Source organism: Embiotoca jacksoni, unplaced genomic scaffold, assembly GCF_022577435.1.
Source record: "Embiotoca jacksoni isolate LCO1_2020_lvr unplaced genomic scaffold, fEmbJac1.0.p SCAF_34, whole genome shotgun sequence".
Taxonomy (NCBI): Eukaryota; Metazoa; Chordata; class Actinopteri; family Embiotocidae; genus Embiotoca; species Embiotoca jacksoni.
In genome coordinates, this window is record NW_027185386.1 from 1,651,215 (window position 1) to 1,670,335 (window position 19,121).

Genomic DNA, 19,121 nt, shown 5'->3' on the forward strand with positions numbered 1-19,121 from the left:
CGGTGCTATTATTTTAGGGCCACCCCTACTATTGAACAATGAATAATGTCTGATTTAAAGAGTCATTTTCTGTAATATTGGCTTCACTGGAAACTTGTTAATGCAACAGACCATTTTATATTAACTCCCTGTTTAATTCAGACCATGTCGTTTTCGACAAATCTTTTTTATTAAATATTTATTGGCTATTAACAATCTACAGCATAGCAGATGTGCTACATACAGCTGCACGTCAGGTGGACTGGTTTATCTAGCTATAAATTGGACACTCAATATCTACTTTGCGTACATCCTGCATTTCCTTAATCAGCCATTATGTGTGAGTTTGACAGACTGAAATGAGAGATTGCGTGTATAATAGAGCAGCAGTGAAAAGCAGAGATTCTCCTTCATTGTGTCGGCGTATGATGAGAGAGGACAGAGATCAGGAGGACAGAAGATGATTCCAAAAGGCCGTCGAGATGGCCTCGTTCTTTATTAAAGGGTAGTGTAACAATGGAAATACACATGATACTTTATATGTTTTTTTTCCCTTTTTAAAATCCCAGTCAAATTAAATTAATGACCAGTGGAGCAGAAAGTCTCAGAACAACGGCCAACACCCAAGGTCGTGGACTTTAGAAAATTTTGACGGAAGACATGTCAGTGGTTTCATCACAAAATTCATCTTAATAGTTGTTGATCCCTCAGTGGAAATGGTGGCTACTGAAATGACTTTTGAACAAAATGAGAGAAAAATGTCTCAAGTTGTAATCAGATCGAGAGGCTACAGTATATTGTCTCCCAGACTTCTTTCACATAGCAATATAGCATTTAAAAATCCTTTAAATAACAATCAACAGGTTAAATTCTTATGTATTAAATACTTTTCAACATTGCCTTTTCTTTTATCAGTATTTTTAGTTTGGCTTACAAAGTCCCAGCAGTAATTTGCCTTTTTGAGTGTGTTCTCTTTTTACAATTCGCTGCCCGAGTTATTATTGCACTGATAATTGAGAGTCAACGCTCTCAAATACACTATTGGTGTAGAGTTTACTTTTTGCTTGAACCAGAGGCTGAGGGGAGAACCTCCAGGCATCCCAGTCACAGAGCCTGATGGAGGCCCAGTAAGGATGGTGGTTCAGACCTCAGACTCCAGGCTGGATACCCTGCCCCAGGGCTTTGGCACATAGGGACTGTTGACTCTGCGCGCCACCAACACTTGCCGCCGCTCTCTGCTCCCGGAGCCCGGGTCCTCCCTCTTTGCTGTGCCGTCGTAGGGCCCGAACATGTTGCTGTGGTAAACCACCGGCCTGTCGCTCATACGCGGCAGCATCGCTGCGTTCTCCGGGCAGTGGCTCGTACAGGGAAACAAATGGCACATGTCCTTGGAGCCGTCGTAGAACTGAGGTGGCCCCTGGGCCAGCGGCCCCACGTACACCGGCAAGTCTGTGTAGGAGTTCAGGTAAGTGGAGTAGTGTCTGTGCACCACCGTGGAGGAGGAGCGGCGCAGGGCGGCGGCGTTCTGCAGGATGGCTTCCCTGTACGAGGGCAGCCGGGTGGAGTCCGAGTACTTGAGCTTTTGCTTGTAGGGGTAGGAACCCATGTGGGCCGGGTCCAGGTAGGCTGGCTCGGCAGCCAGAGGGTAGCAGGACAGGTTGTGGCCCAGACTGCCGTACAGCTTGTGAGGCTTTGGGTTCGCCACGACCACCCGTGGAAACAGGTCAGGCATGTCCACTCGGGCGGAGGAGGATGCGGACGTGGAGGGCTTCGTTTCATCCACCTGATGGACCCTGTCGTTGCCCCACGTGGCTTTGAGGAATGAGGCGCGGCGGTTTAGCTTGTCCTTCCCCAGGAGCGGTACGTCATCCATCTCGGGCTCCAGGTAGGACTTCATACAGGAGTTGCAGGCGGCGCTGCTGCAGGGGTAGTGTGCCCCAGTGCAGGCCATGGCAGCAGCGTCGGGGGCGTGGTTGTTCAGGAGGTGATTGGCCCTTAACTCAGCAAGGCAGGCTCGAGGTTCATCGTAGTTTCCTCTCACTCCTCTGGGGTCTGCAGCATCGAACATGTAGCTGTGGGACCTCCTCCTCCGGCTCACACAGTCAGGCGGGTAGCTGAACTTCCTCCTCAGCGGTCCCTTGTGCTCCACGTAGATATCCGGCACCTGGTAATCCCTGTAAGGGACAAAAGGGGAGGTGGGGTGCCGGGCTTGGTTCTCCACATACAGCCTGCTGCTGTGGTGGGGGTTGGTAGCTCCAGAGGAAGCCGGGTCCCTCATGGCGATGTGAGGGCTGCTGAGGCTGGAGATGGGCAGAGTCCTCTCTAAGATGTGCTGACCGCTGCGGGTGGGCAGTGTGTAGCGGAGCGGGGTGGGCCGGCTCACCAACCGGGGCTTCTCCAGGAGCGGCTGGGCTGACGGGTCCCCGTAATGAAGCGGGTAGGTGGGCGTGATCGCCCTCTGAGCGTACGGCGAGTGGTTGTCCGTGATGCTGGAGATGTAGGGCAGGCGGCCGTGGCTCATGTCCGTGGTGGTGATTCTGGGCGGCAGGCCGAGCCGCACGTTGTCGCCCCCCCGCCTGCTCCAGTTCTCAATGGTTTTGGTGGCGTTGTCCAGAGAGTTCTCCACTCTGGCAGAGGACACCATGTCCTTGGCTGTCTGCAGCATCTTCAGCATATTAGCTTGTGTGTAGTTGGTGGTGACGTCCGGACTCGGCATGCTCCCGTTGTGCTCGCTTTGCTCGACTCCGTTGAAGCAGCTGTAGATGCCCTGCAGAAAGACGGAGGACGTGAAATTATAATCTCAAAGCTTCATCATGTACCAACAATGAACCAACAATCGACTGAACTCCCAAAGGTTTTTCACTCGTGTTTTGCAACAGTTCCTCTGAATTAATTTTGGTCAATTTCTATAAAATTCGTATTAACTTACTGAGCAAATGAGGTGAAAACAATTATATGGGAAAACTGTCGCCGCAGAACGAGATTCATTGTCGTTTCTGGTTTGTTTTATGACCGCGTTCACAGTGCTGGAAAAAAACATGTTTGCACGCGACGCGATCTTGAAAACAGCTCAGCCATATAAATGAGTGAATCGCTAATCGTGAGCGTCACCATATTAGTTTTTTTCATTTTTATCCCACCAGCTTTATTTTACTTTCAAATTGTGTATCAGTCTGGAATACTTAATCACACCTTTGACTACTTCCAACACAGAAGAAGATTCCTTTTAATGGGGCAATTTAAATTCAGTTTCTCAGGCATCATGACCATCACTTTATCTCAGCAAATATCCACAAACCTTTATTGCTTTAAGCTCATTTTTTTTACTGTCTTTTGCAGATGTGTGCTGATTCGATTTAGTGTTTCCAGTATTTCCAAAGCTGTGTGTACCTCCGAGGGAGATGTGAAGATGACTTACTCTACTGATAGCTAGGAGGAAGTCCAGACGCTCTGACTTGCGGACTGAATGTCGCAGCTTCCAGTACAGCAGATGTTCCCAAGCAAACACCAGCAGGCTCAGGCCCATGGCGACCAGCAGCATGTAGAAGACTCCCGCCATGTTGTCGATGTCCAGCTTACTGCTCATGACCTCCTTCTTTTCATTCCGGCAGATACCCGTGAGCCAGACGGTCTGCAGCTTTTGTGTGTCACCTGTGAGCGAGGAGCACAGAATAACAGGCTTTAAAGCCCTATTTGCATAACACCAGTATTATTCAGGGGAGTTTTTTTTGTTTTTTTTTTGGGAGTGAGTAATGGAACACCCTCCAATCTCCTCTGAAATGCATTTGCATGGGATAATGAAATTTCTCTCGAACAGCCAGCCACCCCAGATGCAACTGAATGAACGGTTGCGCAGTTCTTCTGTTTGTGATTTCCGTAAAATGAAAAAAATTCAGATCGCACAGCAGAAGAAATGCAAGTAGTGGCTGCTGCACATTTAAAAACAGTCTTTAGCTTGTTTGTTTTGTGTGTTTATTCCTGCTGATCAAACCGTCTGTCACCAAAAACAAAAAACACTTTCTGTCAGTACGACAGGATTTTGTTGCCGATGTGAGAAGGAATAATTCCCCAGCTCTGTGTCTGGCCTCTCAGCCTCACATTATGCCGTGTGCATTATATTAGCCCTCTTACTGTGTATTGCACATTCTGCCAAAAAGGTGTCCAGGTTTTTGCTTGAAGCTTTGAAATAAGTTGCCTATAAGGAGCTTAGGTTTGCAGAATGAGTGTCACATTTAAAATCACCTCTTAAGACTTGATTTTGTTGCATTTTTACTATATTCATATTTTTTGCTGCTATCTTATTTTTTTATGAGTACCTCAGCTTTTACTGTATCATTCAAGTACATTACAGATATTCCCTGTTGTTATTCCTTATCAGATTTATAGAGAACCCTCCATGCACAGTTATTACAGCAATTACATGGTCAAATGTTATGAAATGGAGCATCTACATTAGGGAGAGTTTACCGTCAGCCAAGAACTGCAGCAGCGCCAGGTCGATGGGTCGTTTCCAGCGTGAATCCTTCTGCAGGGCGATGCCATAACCAGTGGTAGCAAACACTTTCCCACTGCCAATGGTCACCAGCTTGCAGCCTTCGTCTTTGCCAGCCATGTAGTTCAGCACAGCAGCATCGTAGATAAAGGCATCCAGTTTCCTGTCAGGGGAAAGAAATGGTGGTTTTTACTCATGTGACACATCTGCTTTGGCTTCGTCTTCCACTATATGTTTATGTTTATGATCCTTGGCACACCCACCCACCCTGTTTTCAGGCTGTTAAGGGCATCCTCCACTCCCTTCTGGTTGTATTTGACCATGTGGGAGTGCATCTCGGGGTAGTTGCTCCTTATGTTGCGCTCTGTGCTGCCATTTGGGACGGTACCAAAGCGGAACGGAGGGTACTGCTCCTGTGGCTTTTGAAACTGTTGAGAGATTTAAAATAAGGAAAATGATCTGTTTTTATCGTCATCAATGTCAAGAAATCCTGATTCTTTGTAACACCAGAAGAGAATCCTTGCAGGAAAATGTAAATATCGATTGTTTGAGGTGTTGCGCCGTCTTTGTATTCCTAACTTCGTTATATCCTGACACCGTGTCGCTGCCGCTGGATGCACCTCTGCCGGACGCAAACCGTTGGACTGGAGGAGGTTGAGCGACGTCAGAGTTAACAACACCCGCTCACAAGGACTTTTCTTATAATTGAAGTGTCTGTTCGGTGGGAAAGAGGTAATCATCTTCCCCGATGCGGCGCAGCGTCCTTACAGCCGCTCGGCTCGTCTTCATCACTCGGATACAAGGTCATTTTGTGTGGCTTCAGCTTGTACCTCATTTACATTAACTTAACCTGAGGGGTTCAGCACAGCTGGACAAACAGAAGTTCAGCTGTCCGTTCCCGCCACGCAGAACGCTGCTCAATAATTTATGGTCTCACTGTCAAAGCGGGCTCCGTTTCTTTCACTGAGCGGCACAGTTAATGTATAATGAAACGAGACTTTTAAACGACTTTGTTGGAATCGTAATGAGCAGTGGGCAGCTCGGGCTTTTCCTCAAATGCCTCTTTAATCCCTTCGGTTGCCTCCAAGCAAAAAAGTCTACAAATCATTTTTTTGTGCTGATGGTTGAACATGGATTTCCATGTCAATATTCATATAAAGCACATCCTGGGGCCAGACGAGTATGCAAACGATAGTACCGAGATATCACTGTCTGCCCAGAAAACCCACTTGTGAATCACATTTCGTAGCCTTTCCATTGACATTTCCTTTCTAAAGATATGTAATTCAATTTCCACTCTCTGAAGACTTTTACATTTTGCAGGGAAAGTGACTTTGCCACTTCTGGATGTTTACCTTTCATAGCGCTGCCACGTGTTGTTTACACACCCAAAATAAACCACTCTGTGTTTTATCCTAAGCCGTACATTAAACACAACATCACGCGCAGGACTGTCAATGACAGGGCGAGGTCTTTACCTTTTTGTCGCTCAGCCCGGACACTGTGTCGATGTACTGCTCCTGGATCATGAAGGCGGCCAGGTTGGCTGTGTAGGAAGCCAGGAAGATGACGGCGAAGAAAGCCCAGACCAGGACCATGATCTTACTGGTGGTGCCTTTCGGGTTCTCGATAGGGACGGAGTTGTTGAAGACGATTCCCCACAGCAGCCACACAGACTTCCCGATAGTGAAGGTGGGACCTCCCGGATCTAGCAGGGAGGAAGCCAAGTGGAGAGGACTTATTATGAAGCTATATAAAGTGGAGGATGACCAAAGTGGTTGTGTTTTTGGTGGGAAGTCTTTCAAATCCTGTGAAGACAAACGTGACATCTTAATACATCTGGTTTTATTCAACAAACGGTCCAAAATCTGAAAATATTCAGTTTAATATCAGATACAGCAAAGAACCTCAATTCATAACCTCAAATTTGAGACTGGAACCAACAAATATTTCCATGCTTGTTTAAAAAAATGACTAAAACTGATTTATTTGTGATTTATTTTGTCAAACAACTAAAAGATAAATCGATTAGTTGTTAAAGGGCCGCACGGATCTACTTGTTTATCCTCCTTTTAGTTTAGATCCAATGTATGAAATTAACCTGAAAAAAACTGTAATCTGCCACATTTGTAAGTATTTCAACATGTTTTATTTCAGAGTGACTGAACTGAGGCATCCTTTTGAGAAACAAAGCAGACAGCTGCTTTGTTGTTGTTGTTGTTGTTGTTATTGTTGTTGTTGTGTTTCTGTGCTGACGAGTCAAGCTGCTGACATTCTGACAAAAGCCGGATCAGTCGGCACTCAGTGTGTCGTACAAAACTAGATCCAGAAGCAGGTGACTTGTGTTATCTGTGTCATATTTAAATGTTAAACTGGAACATGACAGCATTGCCATTGAGTCAAGAGATTGATCCTCAACCTGCAATGAAATGTCAGATGTCAGCAGAATGATTCATGGAGGATAATATTACACAACAACAGTGAACCAGCTGGCTGTCAGAAAGATAACTCAGTTCAAGTAAAACTAAATGAAATTGTATACAGACTGGTCGATGTCCAGAGATCAAATCCTTTTTGACATCGCTATAAATTCTGGCATCATTTATGGTATACATTACAAAATATATAAAAACAAAGGCTGATGTAACAGATTTTAAAGGGCAGTGAGCTTATTAAGCCAAATTGGCCTTTTCTTCTTCCATTATGATATTTTATAGACCATGTGGCTCTGTAATAAAACAGCAGCATCTTAATTTACCATCCATTGATCCGAGATGTGGCCACTGTACGTCACGTGTTCTCTAGAGTCAAACCTTACTCGAAGTTCAGGTCTATAGATATTTAAATTCAATCATTTAATCACATTAAAATGGTCTTTTTTTAAAATAGTCTGCATTTTGAAAAATGTTGCTGCTAATTTGAAAGCCAGCAAAATAAAACCCTGTCAATAATAATTATGAGCAGACATGGATATAATCAGAATCTAATTAAATGTGAATGAGACATGGAATTAGAAAACAAACAGGGATTTGTGTTTAAATATCTTAGGAAGATTTTTAATGAAGATTTTACACACAGCCTTTATTAAATTCTATTGGACAGTTCTGTCCTTCATCTATAGTGTTCCTCTTCTGTGTTCACAGTGACCTTCATCAATACACAATAAATTATGTCCTGCCACAAAATGACAACATGGATTCAGGCAGCCCTCATCATAAACCAAACAATGAAATGATGCACGCAAATATGCCTCCTCCACTCCCCAATCATAAAACATAAACCAATCTCTGCTTTGCTGCAGTCTACAGATATCAAGTCAATGTTAAATAATAAGAAAGGACAGGTTTTGTTGTTAAAAAAAGAAGAAAAAGAATAACACAAAGAGCTTTTGCCTTTTCCATCCCACATTCAAACGGCTGAGACTCACCTTTGGCAGTGACCAGGCTGCGGTTGTACCCAACCGGACTACAGTATTCAAAGACAAACACCGTGATGGCCACGACAGTCAGACACATGACGAACATCATCACCCAAACCGCCGGACTGTACGGCTCTGCAGAGACAGAAAATTCCATTTATTCATACAGCGTCGAAATCACAACACAACAAGTCATTTCAGAGCATTTAACACAGCGAAGTCATTACAACAGAACTTTTACAACATTATACAGAGGAACGCAGCAATGAAGGGGCTGGGAGGGTTCGTGTGAGGCCAATCTGCCTCGACCGGTCCGGGTGAGAGGAGAGCAGAGAGAGAAAAGAGCAGCATAGCATAGTCTAAACTGGGCCTTGTGCCCTCAGCGGGAGTTTCTCACCTAAAAAAGCCGATGGAGAGACCGTCCCGTTGCTCCTCGCCACCATCACGCTGATCCCCGTCTCCACAAACGGCACCGAGAAGTCAATAATCTCCGAGCGCTCTTCGTTGATGGTCAGCGAGCCGATGGCCATGTCCGCCCGTTTGTAGAACACCTGCGACGGAAAGAAAAGAGTCGATAGAGATGTCTTTTTAGGGATGTTTGTGTGGCGCGATCATAAATCGAACCTTGTGTTTGTGGACGCGATACCAGACGTCCACTGCTGACCTTTGAGATAAATCTCATTTATCAGTGAAGTCAAAACGCTCGGCCTCCGTCCCTGAGGATCATATGCTGTCTGGTTGCACCGGCTCCCAGCGAGCAGCCAGACGGACGCGAATAAAAAGCCTCTCCCAGTGTTATCTTGTCTTTTTTTAACCAAAGCATTGTAAAGTACGACCCCACTATCTAATCCATCTCTAATCCTTTATAGTAGAGCATATAGCATAAAAGCTATTACATAAAGCGTCTGCTCACTCAAATGTTGGAAGTAGAGTGACTCTCCGGAGGGGTGATGTTATTCCTGCTAATGTCGTATCCTCTCGGTCTCCCACCTGCACAGTTCAAATGTCACTCCGACTAGTTTTCCAGCCTTTTTTTTTATTATTTATTTATTTTTTTACCACAGTGCTCCACTGTTTATCATTCTGATGGAGAGCCGGTGGAGTTTCAGTCCAGACACTCCGCCTCATGCAAGCCATTAGCTCTCCTATGGAGGTTGATGCCTCATTGAGCACAACAGCTTTTCCTGTTGTTGAAAATAAAGAAAAGAAAAAAAAGCCAACTAATATTGTATCCTCCAACTCCCCAAGAAGAGGGCGAGCCGGAGGAGTCTGACTGGAGATTATTCACAGGGACGCTTACTCCTCCTCTTAGTCCAACAGTCCCTCCTTCACCAACCGCAGTGACCTTGGTACCCGGTTATGTACTCATTAATCACGACTTTCCTTTTTGTTTTTTTAAGCCAAGAGAAAAGACTCTTCTCTTGTTGAGGTTTTTATTCTTATTCCAGGCGTGTTTATTACTTTTTACATTTAATACCAAAGTGCATCTGTCTATTGTTTATACTACGATCTCACACAAAAGATAGCAAGAAAGGAAAAAAAAGTAACAATTTTGAGATTTGTCTATATACATATACGGTTTTACCCGTTTGTGGTAATTGCGCATTTGTATAATTTGACATCCAAATTGTAGAATTTGAGAGTTCTCATGGTCAACGCCAATGGGACTTTTATAAGTAGCTGGAAAATGAGTGGATATTTGTATATTGTCTTCTAAGAAGGTATTTTGATCTATGTCCTCATTAGGTGTGGTCATATGTTGCTATTTGAATTGGTGTATTCTAATTATTCCATTTCTTAACCTCAATTGGTAGAACCGAAGAACTAAAGGAGTTGGAAAGTTGTGGATGTTTATCAGGCAGGGAATGTCTAAGGAATAAAGCTTTAGAAATGAATTATGGGAAATGTAGGATGTCGTGTTTTTTGGTGTCTTCTAGTAAAAAAAAAAGAAAAAAAAAGAGAGAAAAATTCATAATTGCTTTTTTTAAAGTATGACAACTTTTTAAAGTGCTAAATATACCTGAAAAAAAACAAAAACGTATCTCTTGGAAGCAGTAAAACATTTAAAGAAACAGATTGCAGGATTTATCAATACAAATAATATTATGGTCTTAACTGTAATCAGTGCATTTTAGGGAATATTTTCCTTTGCTGGCTGAGTGTGAAAGTTTCCACATGCAAGTTGGTCAAAGTACCTTCAATAGAGCTAAAAGATTTTAAATGGCCTTCAGACTTCAGACTCCCGTCACTGACGCCAGTTCACAAACCTTCCCCGTGTGTCTTCTGATTTATGTCAGCGTACGCTGTTCTTTTCCTCCCAACGTGGACGTATGTTGTATCTTGGCAGTGAATGTTTCACTCTTGGCTCTTTGACCGCACTGAGAAAAAAAAGTAGCTGACAGAGAATTGACCTCATTCATGATGATCTTGGCGATCCCGAGTGAAGCGGGACTCCGGCCAAGAGTAAAACAACTAGCCGCTCGTGGTTCTCACCTCTCCGATCATCCCGTTCCAGATTCCCCGCACCAGCTTGCCGTGCTTGCCGTTGGTGACCAGGTAGAGGTCGTAGGAGAACTTGATGGTGCGGGAGAGTTTCTTCAGGATGTCGATGCAGAAGCCCTTACAGCACAGCTTCGTGTACGGCTCCGTGTGACCCACGATGCTAAAAGGCAAAGAGGCAGAAAAGCAGAATGGGTTGCTTTTGATTCGCACTGCATTTTGAGTGAAGCTTCTTCTTGCTGTCTCTTTTAAAAGCTGGTTTCTTTACATTATAGACGGCTCAGTTTCCTCTCCTGCCGAAGATAATGGTGAAGGAAACTCTGCGAGCATTATACCCGCAAATAATCAGAAAAATATCCATTTTATTTTGTTTGTATGAGAAAAAGCGAAAACAGTGAAATATTGGCGAGTATTTAGATGGAGGAATTATTGTAGAATTGCTCAGCTTTGGTCATATTAAATAGCTTTCCAATACCTGAGATATTTGGACATGTTTCCCTACGAAACAAACCAAAATTAAAATTACATCAACACACAAGCAGCTGCAAAACAAGCCGCAAGTCTGGTTGCAGGTTTTTTTTTCCTGGTCCCACCACGTAGAAAGTCGTTTTTTGTAAATGATTTCCACCAGAAAGTGTAACTGGTGATGGAGCGTGTGGCAGCGAGGAGGGAACCGGCCATCTCCTCGACATTGAGGCTGGTACCCAGACGTCAGGAAAAAAGGGGGGGGGTGGTGGGTGGGCGGTGAATGTAGGAGGGAAAGTTGGAGCCACTCCACGGGCTTGCGCACTATGTCATGGCCCCAACAGATGGACGGACAGCTGGGCGGACCAAAACAAATCCGACATAAATTAATCACAAACAAACAATGGCAGACAGGAGTGAAACTCGTTGCGGGATTATTTGGACTGGATGGCGGCAACTTGCCGGCAGACACCCGTCCTTAAAACGTTACTCGGAGAGTCGTAAATGATTTGTTAAAGCATCGGTATGTTATCACAAATTAAAGGCTCAATTCGTTCTTCATTGGAGGTATGCAGTGTAATTTCATTATTTTGAGCAACTGAGCAGACAATATTTACTGGGATGAGTGTAAATCTGCCGACACAAGGAGAGAAGCAATGATGATTCACAGGTTTTTGTATTTATACCCTGATCTGTGAGGTGCTAGATATGTTGAATTAAACAAAAACAGACATTAATATTTGGTTGCTTTTCCCCCTACAAATGTACTACATGACGATAAGGATTAGTTCTCCAAACCTTTTTTTTTTTTTTTTTTTACTCTTGAGAGCTACTTTGACAAAATATAAGTGTCTGAGAGCTACTTATGTTGAGTAACATTTATTCAAATAGCTGAGCTTTTATTTTGAAAAGTCGTGGCATTTGGCCAAACTTGTGAGCAGCCGTTTGTTTCCAGCTCAGTGAGAGTCTCTGCTGAGTTTCTGTCCTCTGATCTCTGTGTCTCACTGTGTCTCCACCTCTGCTGCACTGATTAATCTGTCAAATAGTGTCTTGATTGAATAATTTGTTTGGCCTATAAAACTGAAAAATGATCCTAATTAAATGTCTGAAAACCTTGAGATGTTAAGTTGACAATAAAACCTCTTGCTTGATATTTAAGATTTGGACCGTGCTCTCCATCAACCCTGTGACACCCTCCGGCCTCCCCCCTCTGCCGATGAAGATAAACATACATTCGTTTGTCACTGTAACTGCTCTAATAGCGTATAACAGCAGCCTCTTCCAGCGTAGTACAGCTTATAAAACGTGGCACCGAGGCTGGCAGGCTGCCACCTCTCCTCAGCAATCATTTAATCTTTTATTATAATTCATCTATCGCTGCAAAGCTTTTAATGCTGTACTGCGGTTAAAACGCCACACGACGCAATTCCCTCCTCAGACTCGTCTCCCTCCCTCGGCTCGGGCTCGGGCTCGGACGTGGTGTCTGCTACAGTGTGCTAACGGTTTTTAATGAGGACGTACACCTGTGTGATGCCCCCGCCGCACAGCGAGCTGTCGGCAGCGACACTGACGAACAAGACGAAGCGTGGCCGCTTACAGACGCCGCTGATCCTCAGTCAGAGCAGGCGGCGGAAGCCAAACGGACAGTTTTAGTCTCTGCATACCAAGTAAAGAGGCTGACAGGAGGGTTTAAATCAATTCCCCTTACTTATCAGCAGGATTACCAGGAACGCGGTGATGAAAATGTCCTTCACTTTCACACGAAGAGTGATGACGGCAGTGATGAGTCAGGAAAGAGGGAGGAAATGCAGAGTCTAGTGCTTTCTACAACATCCTGTAGTCTGCTCTGATTCAGAGGAAAAGATGTCAAGGACTCTGGAGTCCTCCTCCTCTCTGTGCAAGCTAACAACATGTATACCAGGGGGTCTCCAACCTTTTTTCCTCTGAGAGCTACTTTGACAAAATAAAAGTGTCCGAGAGCTACTCGTGTTTAGTAACATTTATTCACATAACTGAGCTCCACCCAAACCAGCTGAAGACCCCTGCTGTATACAATCGCCTTGAACATGTATTCCCACTGTTTATGATGTCTTATAGTTAGTTTGTAGTCTGGTCCAGAGTGGGAAAATACAGTTTGACTTGTTCGACCCATAAATTTGCAAATTACAGAAAAGTTGAGAGGTTAAATTTAGAGATTTTAGCTGCTTTAAAGATTAAAATGACCAAAAAATTTCACTTTAAATTTGAATTGTGTCTCTTCTGGCTGGACTTCAACAGGAAGTTTAACGCTATAAAATACTCAAAGATTTTGTAAAAGGCTGAGTGATTAAAGCTACACCATTGCTTGGCAGATTGCCGCGACTTCCTGCATCCTTTTCAAATTAAAAGCCTTTGTTTCAAAATAAAAGCCCCGCAGCATAAGTAGTCCAGGCATGCAACATGTTGTGCCCTAAACTTGTTTGAGAGGATACAAACTTAGTCAGAATCTGGAAGGTTTTGTCCCAACGTTTTTACATGATTCATTGACATGAGAATAATCTGACTTAAATTATTAGTTTTAGTTACAACAGTCATAAAAGCCACCGCTGCCCATTGTGTAAGGAGACGGAGTGTCTTCATATATTTAGGCTCATTTGTGTGAAGTGAAGTTTTATTGTCAAATTTCTGAAAGTCCTCACTGTCCGTTGTTAATATTCATATTTTAGACAAACTTGACGATGCTTTTTGTCCCGTTTTGTATTCATAAACACGGAGAGAAGTTGGTCCGCCAGTAAACATGTGTTTGCCCTCAGTGAAACCAAACCTCTCTGCGGTGCGTAAGGTGGGCAGTGTGACGTGATGCGGGCAGCGGACCAGCGAGCCGTGGGGAGCACTAATGACACGTCACCCTTAACCTCCCCCGGACCTTCAGTCTAATGGACTCTGCACTCACACATCAGGACCGGGAGGCAATGAGACGAGCAGGCGAGGCGAACGCGAGCCACAACAATTAGAAGCAAATGAACACTTAGGAGGGAAACGACTGCAGACTGAGGGTAAACACAGCGGCCCCAACATCCCCCGTCTCACCAGCTGCCAGGGTTCAGCGCCGGGGCTTTAACTCGGACTAATTGCATTAAATTGGGTCTTTTGGAATAATTACAAATGTGTGTGCGATTTAATTCAAAGTGAGGGCCTTCTTGGAACGTTTTTTTGATGGGGCTCTATGGTTGGTGACAGGCAGCAGTCACTGGACATCTGGAGAGCCGAGGAGGTCTGTAGGAAATAAAAGACGGCTCGCTCAATGAGAAGCTCTTATCATCATCTAAAACATGCTCACATCGTAGACACCCTTTTGACGGCACTTCTACTGGACCCAAACCATTGGGCCTGTCGGACCCTGATCCCACTTAAAATCCAAGTCCAACAAGGGTTATTTGTGTCAACTCATTTATCAGTTTTCTTGGGGTCTTTAGAAGCGTTTAACTCAGACGTTTCACACATTGTAGCTCTAATCAAGATTCCATTAATCTCTTGGTCCCCGAAGCCTGCCTGCCAGGCACCGGACACAGGGGTCAATTCAGGGTCAGTTCAATTCATGATTAGAGCTTCTGGCTAAAACATTTTGGTCCAAGCTTTATCAAACAATACTGATACTCGATCCCCAGTGTGACAGACCAGTGGGTTGGTAAATATTAGGATACGACACCCTTTGTACATGAATATATATGCAATATACTGACATTACATGACACAGTTTAATCTTGCTCATATTTCCAAACACTAGCCTGAGCAGCCGTTGATGTGTGTAGCTGCGTGGTGCAGATTCCTGCTGCTGCATGTTGGTCCTTTTACTGTGAGGCTCCAGCGAGCTCATCTCCCGCTGCAGTCAGTTTCAGCTTTAATTAAATCAACTTATGATCTAACTCCCATTCAATGCAGCTAATGTATGATGACATTATCTTCTCAGGTCAATACCACCCTTCACCAGGGCATTACCTCCAAATTAATCTTCGCCAGAGTGCTTGGAGAAAAAAAGAAAAAAGAAAAAAGCAGCTCCCTGCCGGTTTAAAGGCAGGCAGGAAGAGAGCTGGAGATTTTTCCGATCCCACTGGAGAACATGCATGACTCAAAGGGAAGAGCTTGTGTTAAGTGCTGCGAGCTGCTGCTGCCAAGTCGGAGCCGGGCACCGGTACCTGTTTGTCAGGCCTCTCACAGGACGCATGAGTGAAACACACAGATGGTGTGCCTGGCAAGCCCAACGCGTGGCCCAGGGGTTGAGGGATTGAAATGTAGAACCTGCATGACCAGTGGCTCCCCATTTAGAAAGCACTGAAGTGGGTCTGAGCTGTGGGTTTGTTTTGGGCTATAGGGGAGATTCAGATAAGGAAAGGTGACCTTCCATCAACGATTAGCTAACATACTTCTGAGCTTGTGTTCCAGAGGCAGACGGACACAAATTGTCTGGTCATTATCACAAATGTGCAACTCCGTTCCCCAAAAATGTTGGGACGCTGTGGTAAATGTAAATAAAAATAGAATGCAATTTACAAATCATGTAAACCCATATTCAACATAAAAAATATGTGCTTATTTTAAATATAATGTCTGCAAGACATTTCAAAAAACGTTGAGACAGGGTAAAAAAAAGAGTGGAAAAGTTGTGTAATGGTAAAAAAAAAAAGACCTGGTGGAACATCCCACAACTAATTAGGTCATCTACCAACAGGTCGGTCACATTATTGACTGTAAAAAGAGCATCCTAGAAAGGACGAGTCCCTCAGCGGAGAGGGACCATCCAGCTTATTATCGGTGCACGGTTGAAGTTGTCACCAATTTAAAAGATTTGGCGCATAATGAAATTAAAAAATACGACAAAGGAGACCCTGAACTGTGGAGCAGCTGAAATTCTGCATCAGGCAAGAATGGGACCACATTTTACTTTCAAAACTTTATCAACTGGTCTCCTCAGTTCCCAAACGTTTACAGAGTGTTGTTAAAAGAAGAGGTGATGCAACGCAGTGGTAGACATTCCTCTGTCCCAACTTTTTTGAGATGTGTTGCTGGCAACAAATTCAGAATAAGCACATGTTTTTTCATAAAACAATGAAATTTCCCAGTTTTAACATATGATATGTTGTTTTTGATCAATATTCAAGTAAATATTGGTTTAATCATCACATTCATTTTTTGTTTAGATTTTACACGCCGTCCAAACATTTTTGGGAGGGGGGTTGTATATTTACATTAATCTACACGCTGACTGATAAGTAACAATAAATTCGATAATATATATTTTTTTTATAACTGGTTAATTGTTCAGGTCACGTTTTCAGGCGAAATGCCAAACATTTGCTAGTTCTAACTTCTCAAATGTGAGAATTTGCAGCTTTTCATATTATGGACTAAATATTTTTGTGATGTCACCCTGGGAGACATGTTTCTGAGAATTTCCAAGTCTGAATATTAGCCATATGATCATAAAACAATCCACAGATTAATAATGAATGAAAACAATCTGTAGATTCAGCCTCTACTCGCAGATCTACGGCTGCCTGGCTCTTCACCCTTCACTGCAACCTTCATTGGCCAATGTGTCTCTTTCGGCTGACCAAAGTGCTGACCGCTTCATTGAGCCTCTCATCGACTGATTTTTTTCGTGCAGCCCTGATGTGAAAACGCTCCGTCGTGTGACAAAGGGGGATTGCGCACTTTTTAATACCCGGCGGGATGATTCGGTCAGCGTGAGGGATAAAGCACTACAGTGCTCCGTGACACCGAAGGGACGCGATTTCCATCTCCCGTTCCCTTCATCTCGTTAACGCCATTGTCAGTAATGGATAACGGCCGGTGCTGCTCCCCCCCGCTAATGAACACCAATATCAGTCTCCAGGTGTTCAGGATTGATGACACGGCCTAATCGTCCCATCTAATTGATAGCCCACCATGCAGCACATATATTTCCCTGATTGGGTCACGGGGTGATCCCTGGGATATTGCTCTCTGGCCGAGCAGCCTAATGAGCATCTCAGCTCATTGAGTGATAAGAAGCCATGCATGTGCTAATGGAAGGGGAAGAGCCTCTTAATCTCACACCTAATGGCACTCTCAGGTTGGATACAAAATCAATTGAGATGTGCGTGCTAACATGTGAGTGTGCATATGGGACTGTAGAGAGATGGATTTGACTGACAATGGTTCGACACACAGTTTGGTAACAGACAAGGTATCTGAGGATGCTGATGGACGGAGAGTGGACTGAATCTCTGTATTAGAGGTCTCCAGCCAGCAGCCCGCGACCCGGTTAACAGTAGATCTCCGAAGGTTCGAACAATATGCTGCGTTTTCCTCACATACAATTTTTGCATTTTTTTTATCTATTTATTTTTCAACCTGTCCAAGAGAACGACGCAATCAACGCGATGGATTAAACAAGAGGACGATCTCCCCTCAGCTCCTTCCACCTGTGTCTGCTCTGTACCATGTCAGTTCATCAGAGGTGGAGCTCCGCCCACAGTGAGACACAGAGATCAGAGGACAGAAACAGCAGAGGTGGAGCTCCGCCCACAGTGAGACACACAGAGATCAGAGGACAGAAACACAGCAGAGGTGGAGCTCCGCCCACAGTGAGACACACAGAGATCAGAGGACAGAAACACAGCAGAGACTCTCACACTGAGCTGGAAACAAACGGCTGCTCAGAACTTAGGTAAATAACATAAATACAATATATTTAGCAGGACAGCACCAGACGGGGCGGAGTTTTAAAGAGTATCTGCAATTTTTCAAATTAAGAGCCCTCCAATTTCACACAGTCCAGCCATATACTAACTTTGTACTTAAATGTGTGTTTATTTCAGAAGGGAAAGCCTCTGAGACGGTTTGTAGAAATTAGCAGGTTGGTTGATTTGAGCATCAAACATTAAGTGTCGGGTTTGATTTTTGACAGCTGGACCCAAATGTGTTTCAGGGTTCATACAACTCCTAAATTTTCTTTCCCCCCAGGGACACTAACAGATGCTTTACTAGATCGTCTGTCTCTGCAGGCTCCTTTTAGCTGTGTAACAAACATTCAGGTCGCACGCTTCTCAGTTTTCTGCTGGCTTCTGAATCACAAATTAACTCCAGCTAATTAATGTCACTGGTAACTCGCCAGCAGGATGAAACTTGGCTGTTCGCTGGTTAATGCGCCCTGCAAGCCGTTTGTCTGTGCTCGTATTCAGTGTGTTTGAGTTGTACAACAATGCCAAGAGAGTGACAACCTCCCCGTGCATGTCACATCTGTTACATAAGCCCATTATCCTCACAGTTCTGAGTTAGGGCCACCAGTATTTGCACTAATTAGCCTGCAGAAAAAAAGGTGTACATAATAATCAGGCTACAGATGTTGTCAGGCATATCCATGGATAATTAATTTCATAATATGCTGCTCATCCTATTTTCAGCTTTGTAACGACAGGATTGCAGTAAAAACACAACATTTGTCGTCTGAGCCAAGTAACATCACCCGGATCAGACATGCCCCAAAAACATGTCTTTTTGAAGCTTTTTTCCAAATTATTGAGGGATTATTTTCAGATGGATTTCCAGAAAACTAATCTGGACGAGTGAATTTAGTGAATGACATACAGGAAGCTTTTTTATTGACTGAGAAAGGATGTTGAATGTAAGTCTATGGAAACCGGTGCTTTTTGGAGCCGAGCTCTAGTGGCCCTCGGTGGTATTGCAGTTTAAGGCACTTCTGCATCGTCCTCATTTTTCGAAGCCGGAAGCTACGAACACTTTTATACACAATCTATGGTCTCAGCCAACAAAAAACGACTTATCCGTTGAACTTACGCCTCGGTCTTGTTGGACTGTCGTCGGCATGGCACGGTGTTGCTCACACACGTCCCAGTCAGTGGGTCCACCGCCTCCACGATGACAAAGGGCCGCTCCTCCAGCGTGGCCACGGTCAGGTGCCGGTAATCCGACACGGGCTCCAGATAGGAGCCGAACCGCGGCCACACGGGGTATCTCATCTGCAGGATCCCCGTCTCGTAGGTTCCCACCTGAAGGAGCACAGAGAGAAAGAGAAAGAGAGAGAGGAAGAGGAAGAGGAAGAGGGGGTGAGTGAACACGGGAGGCCGGTGAAAAATCTCTGCACCAAACTCCAGATGGCTGCCGTGATGCTGATTTGTTACAGCAGGAGAAACACGGGTTCTTGTTAAAAGGCCTCATAAATAAACAGCAGAGGAGAGAAAACCTGTTTAACACAGTCAGAAAAAATGAATACCTGCATGCGTAATG

General features: G+C 44.3%; 1 protein-coding gene across 2 annotated transcripts in view; it reads right to left on the minus strand.

Moving 5' to 3' along the window:
* Positions 1 to 438: 438 nt before the first annotated feature.
* The window catches only part of grin2ca (glutamate receptor, ionotropic, N-methyl D-aspartate 2Ca), a 54,335-nt gene continuing 35,652 nt past the window's right edge, over positions 439 to 19,121 (minus strand). For both annotated transcript variants that reach the window (XM_069165277.1, XM_069165278.1), the window contains 9 exons: positions 18,672 to 18,883; positions 10,383 to 10,551; positions 8,287 to 8,440; positions 7,899 to 8,024; positions 5,950 to 6,179; positions 4,739 to 4,899; positions 4,447 to 4,634; positions 3,398 to 3,630; positions 439 to 2,746 (listed from right to left, as the gene is read on the minus strand). In XM_069165277.1, the coding sequence (XP_069021378.1) occupies positions 1,121 to 2,746; positions 3,398 to 3,630; positions 4,447 to 4,634; positions 4,739 to 4,899; positions 5,950 to 6,179; positions 7,899 to 8,024; positions 8,287 to 8,440; positions 10,383 to 10,551; positions 18,672 to 18,883 (3,099 nt within the window). In that variant the 3' untranslated portion in view covers positions 439 to 1,120. The remainder of the gene's footprint in view (positions 2,747 to 3,397; positions 3,631 to 4,446; positions 4,635 to 4,738; positions 4,900 to 5,949; positions 6,180 to 7,898; positions 8,025 to 8,286; positions 8,441 to 10,382; positions 10,552 to 18,671; positions 18,884 to 19,121) is intronic.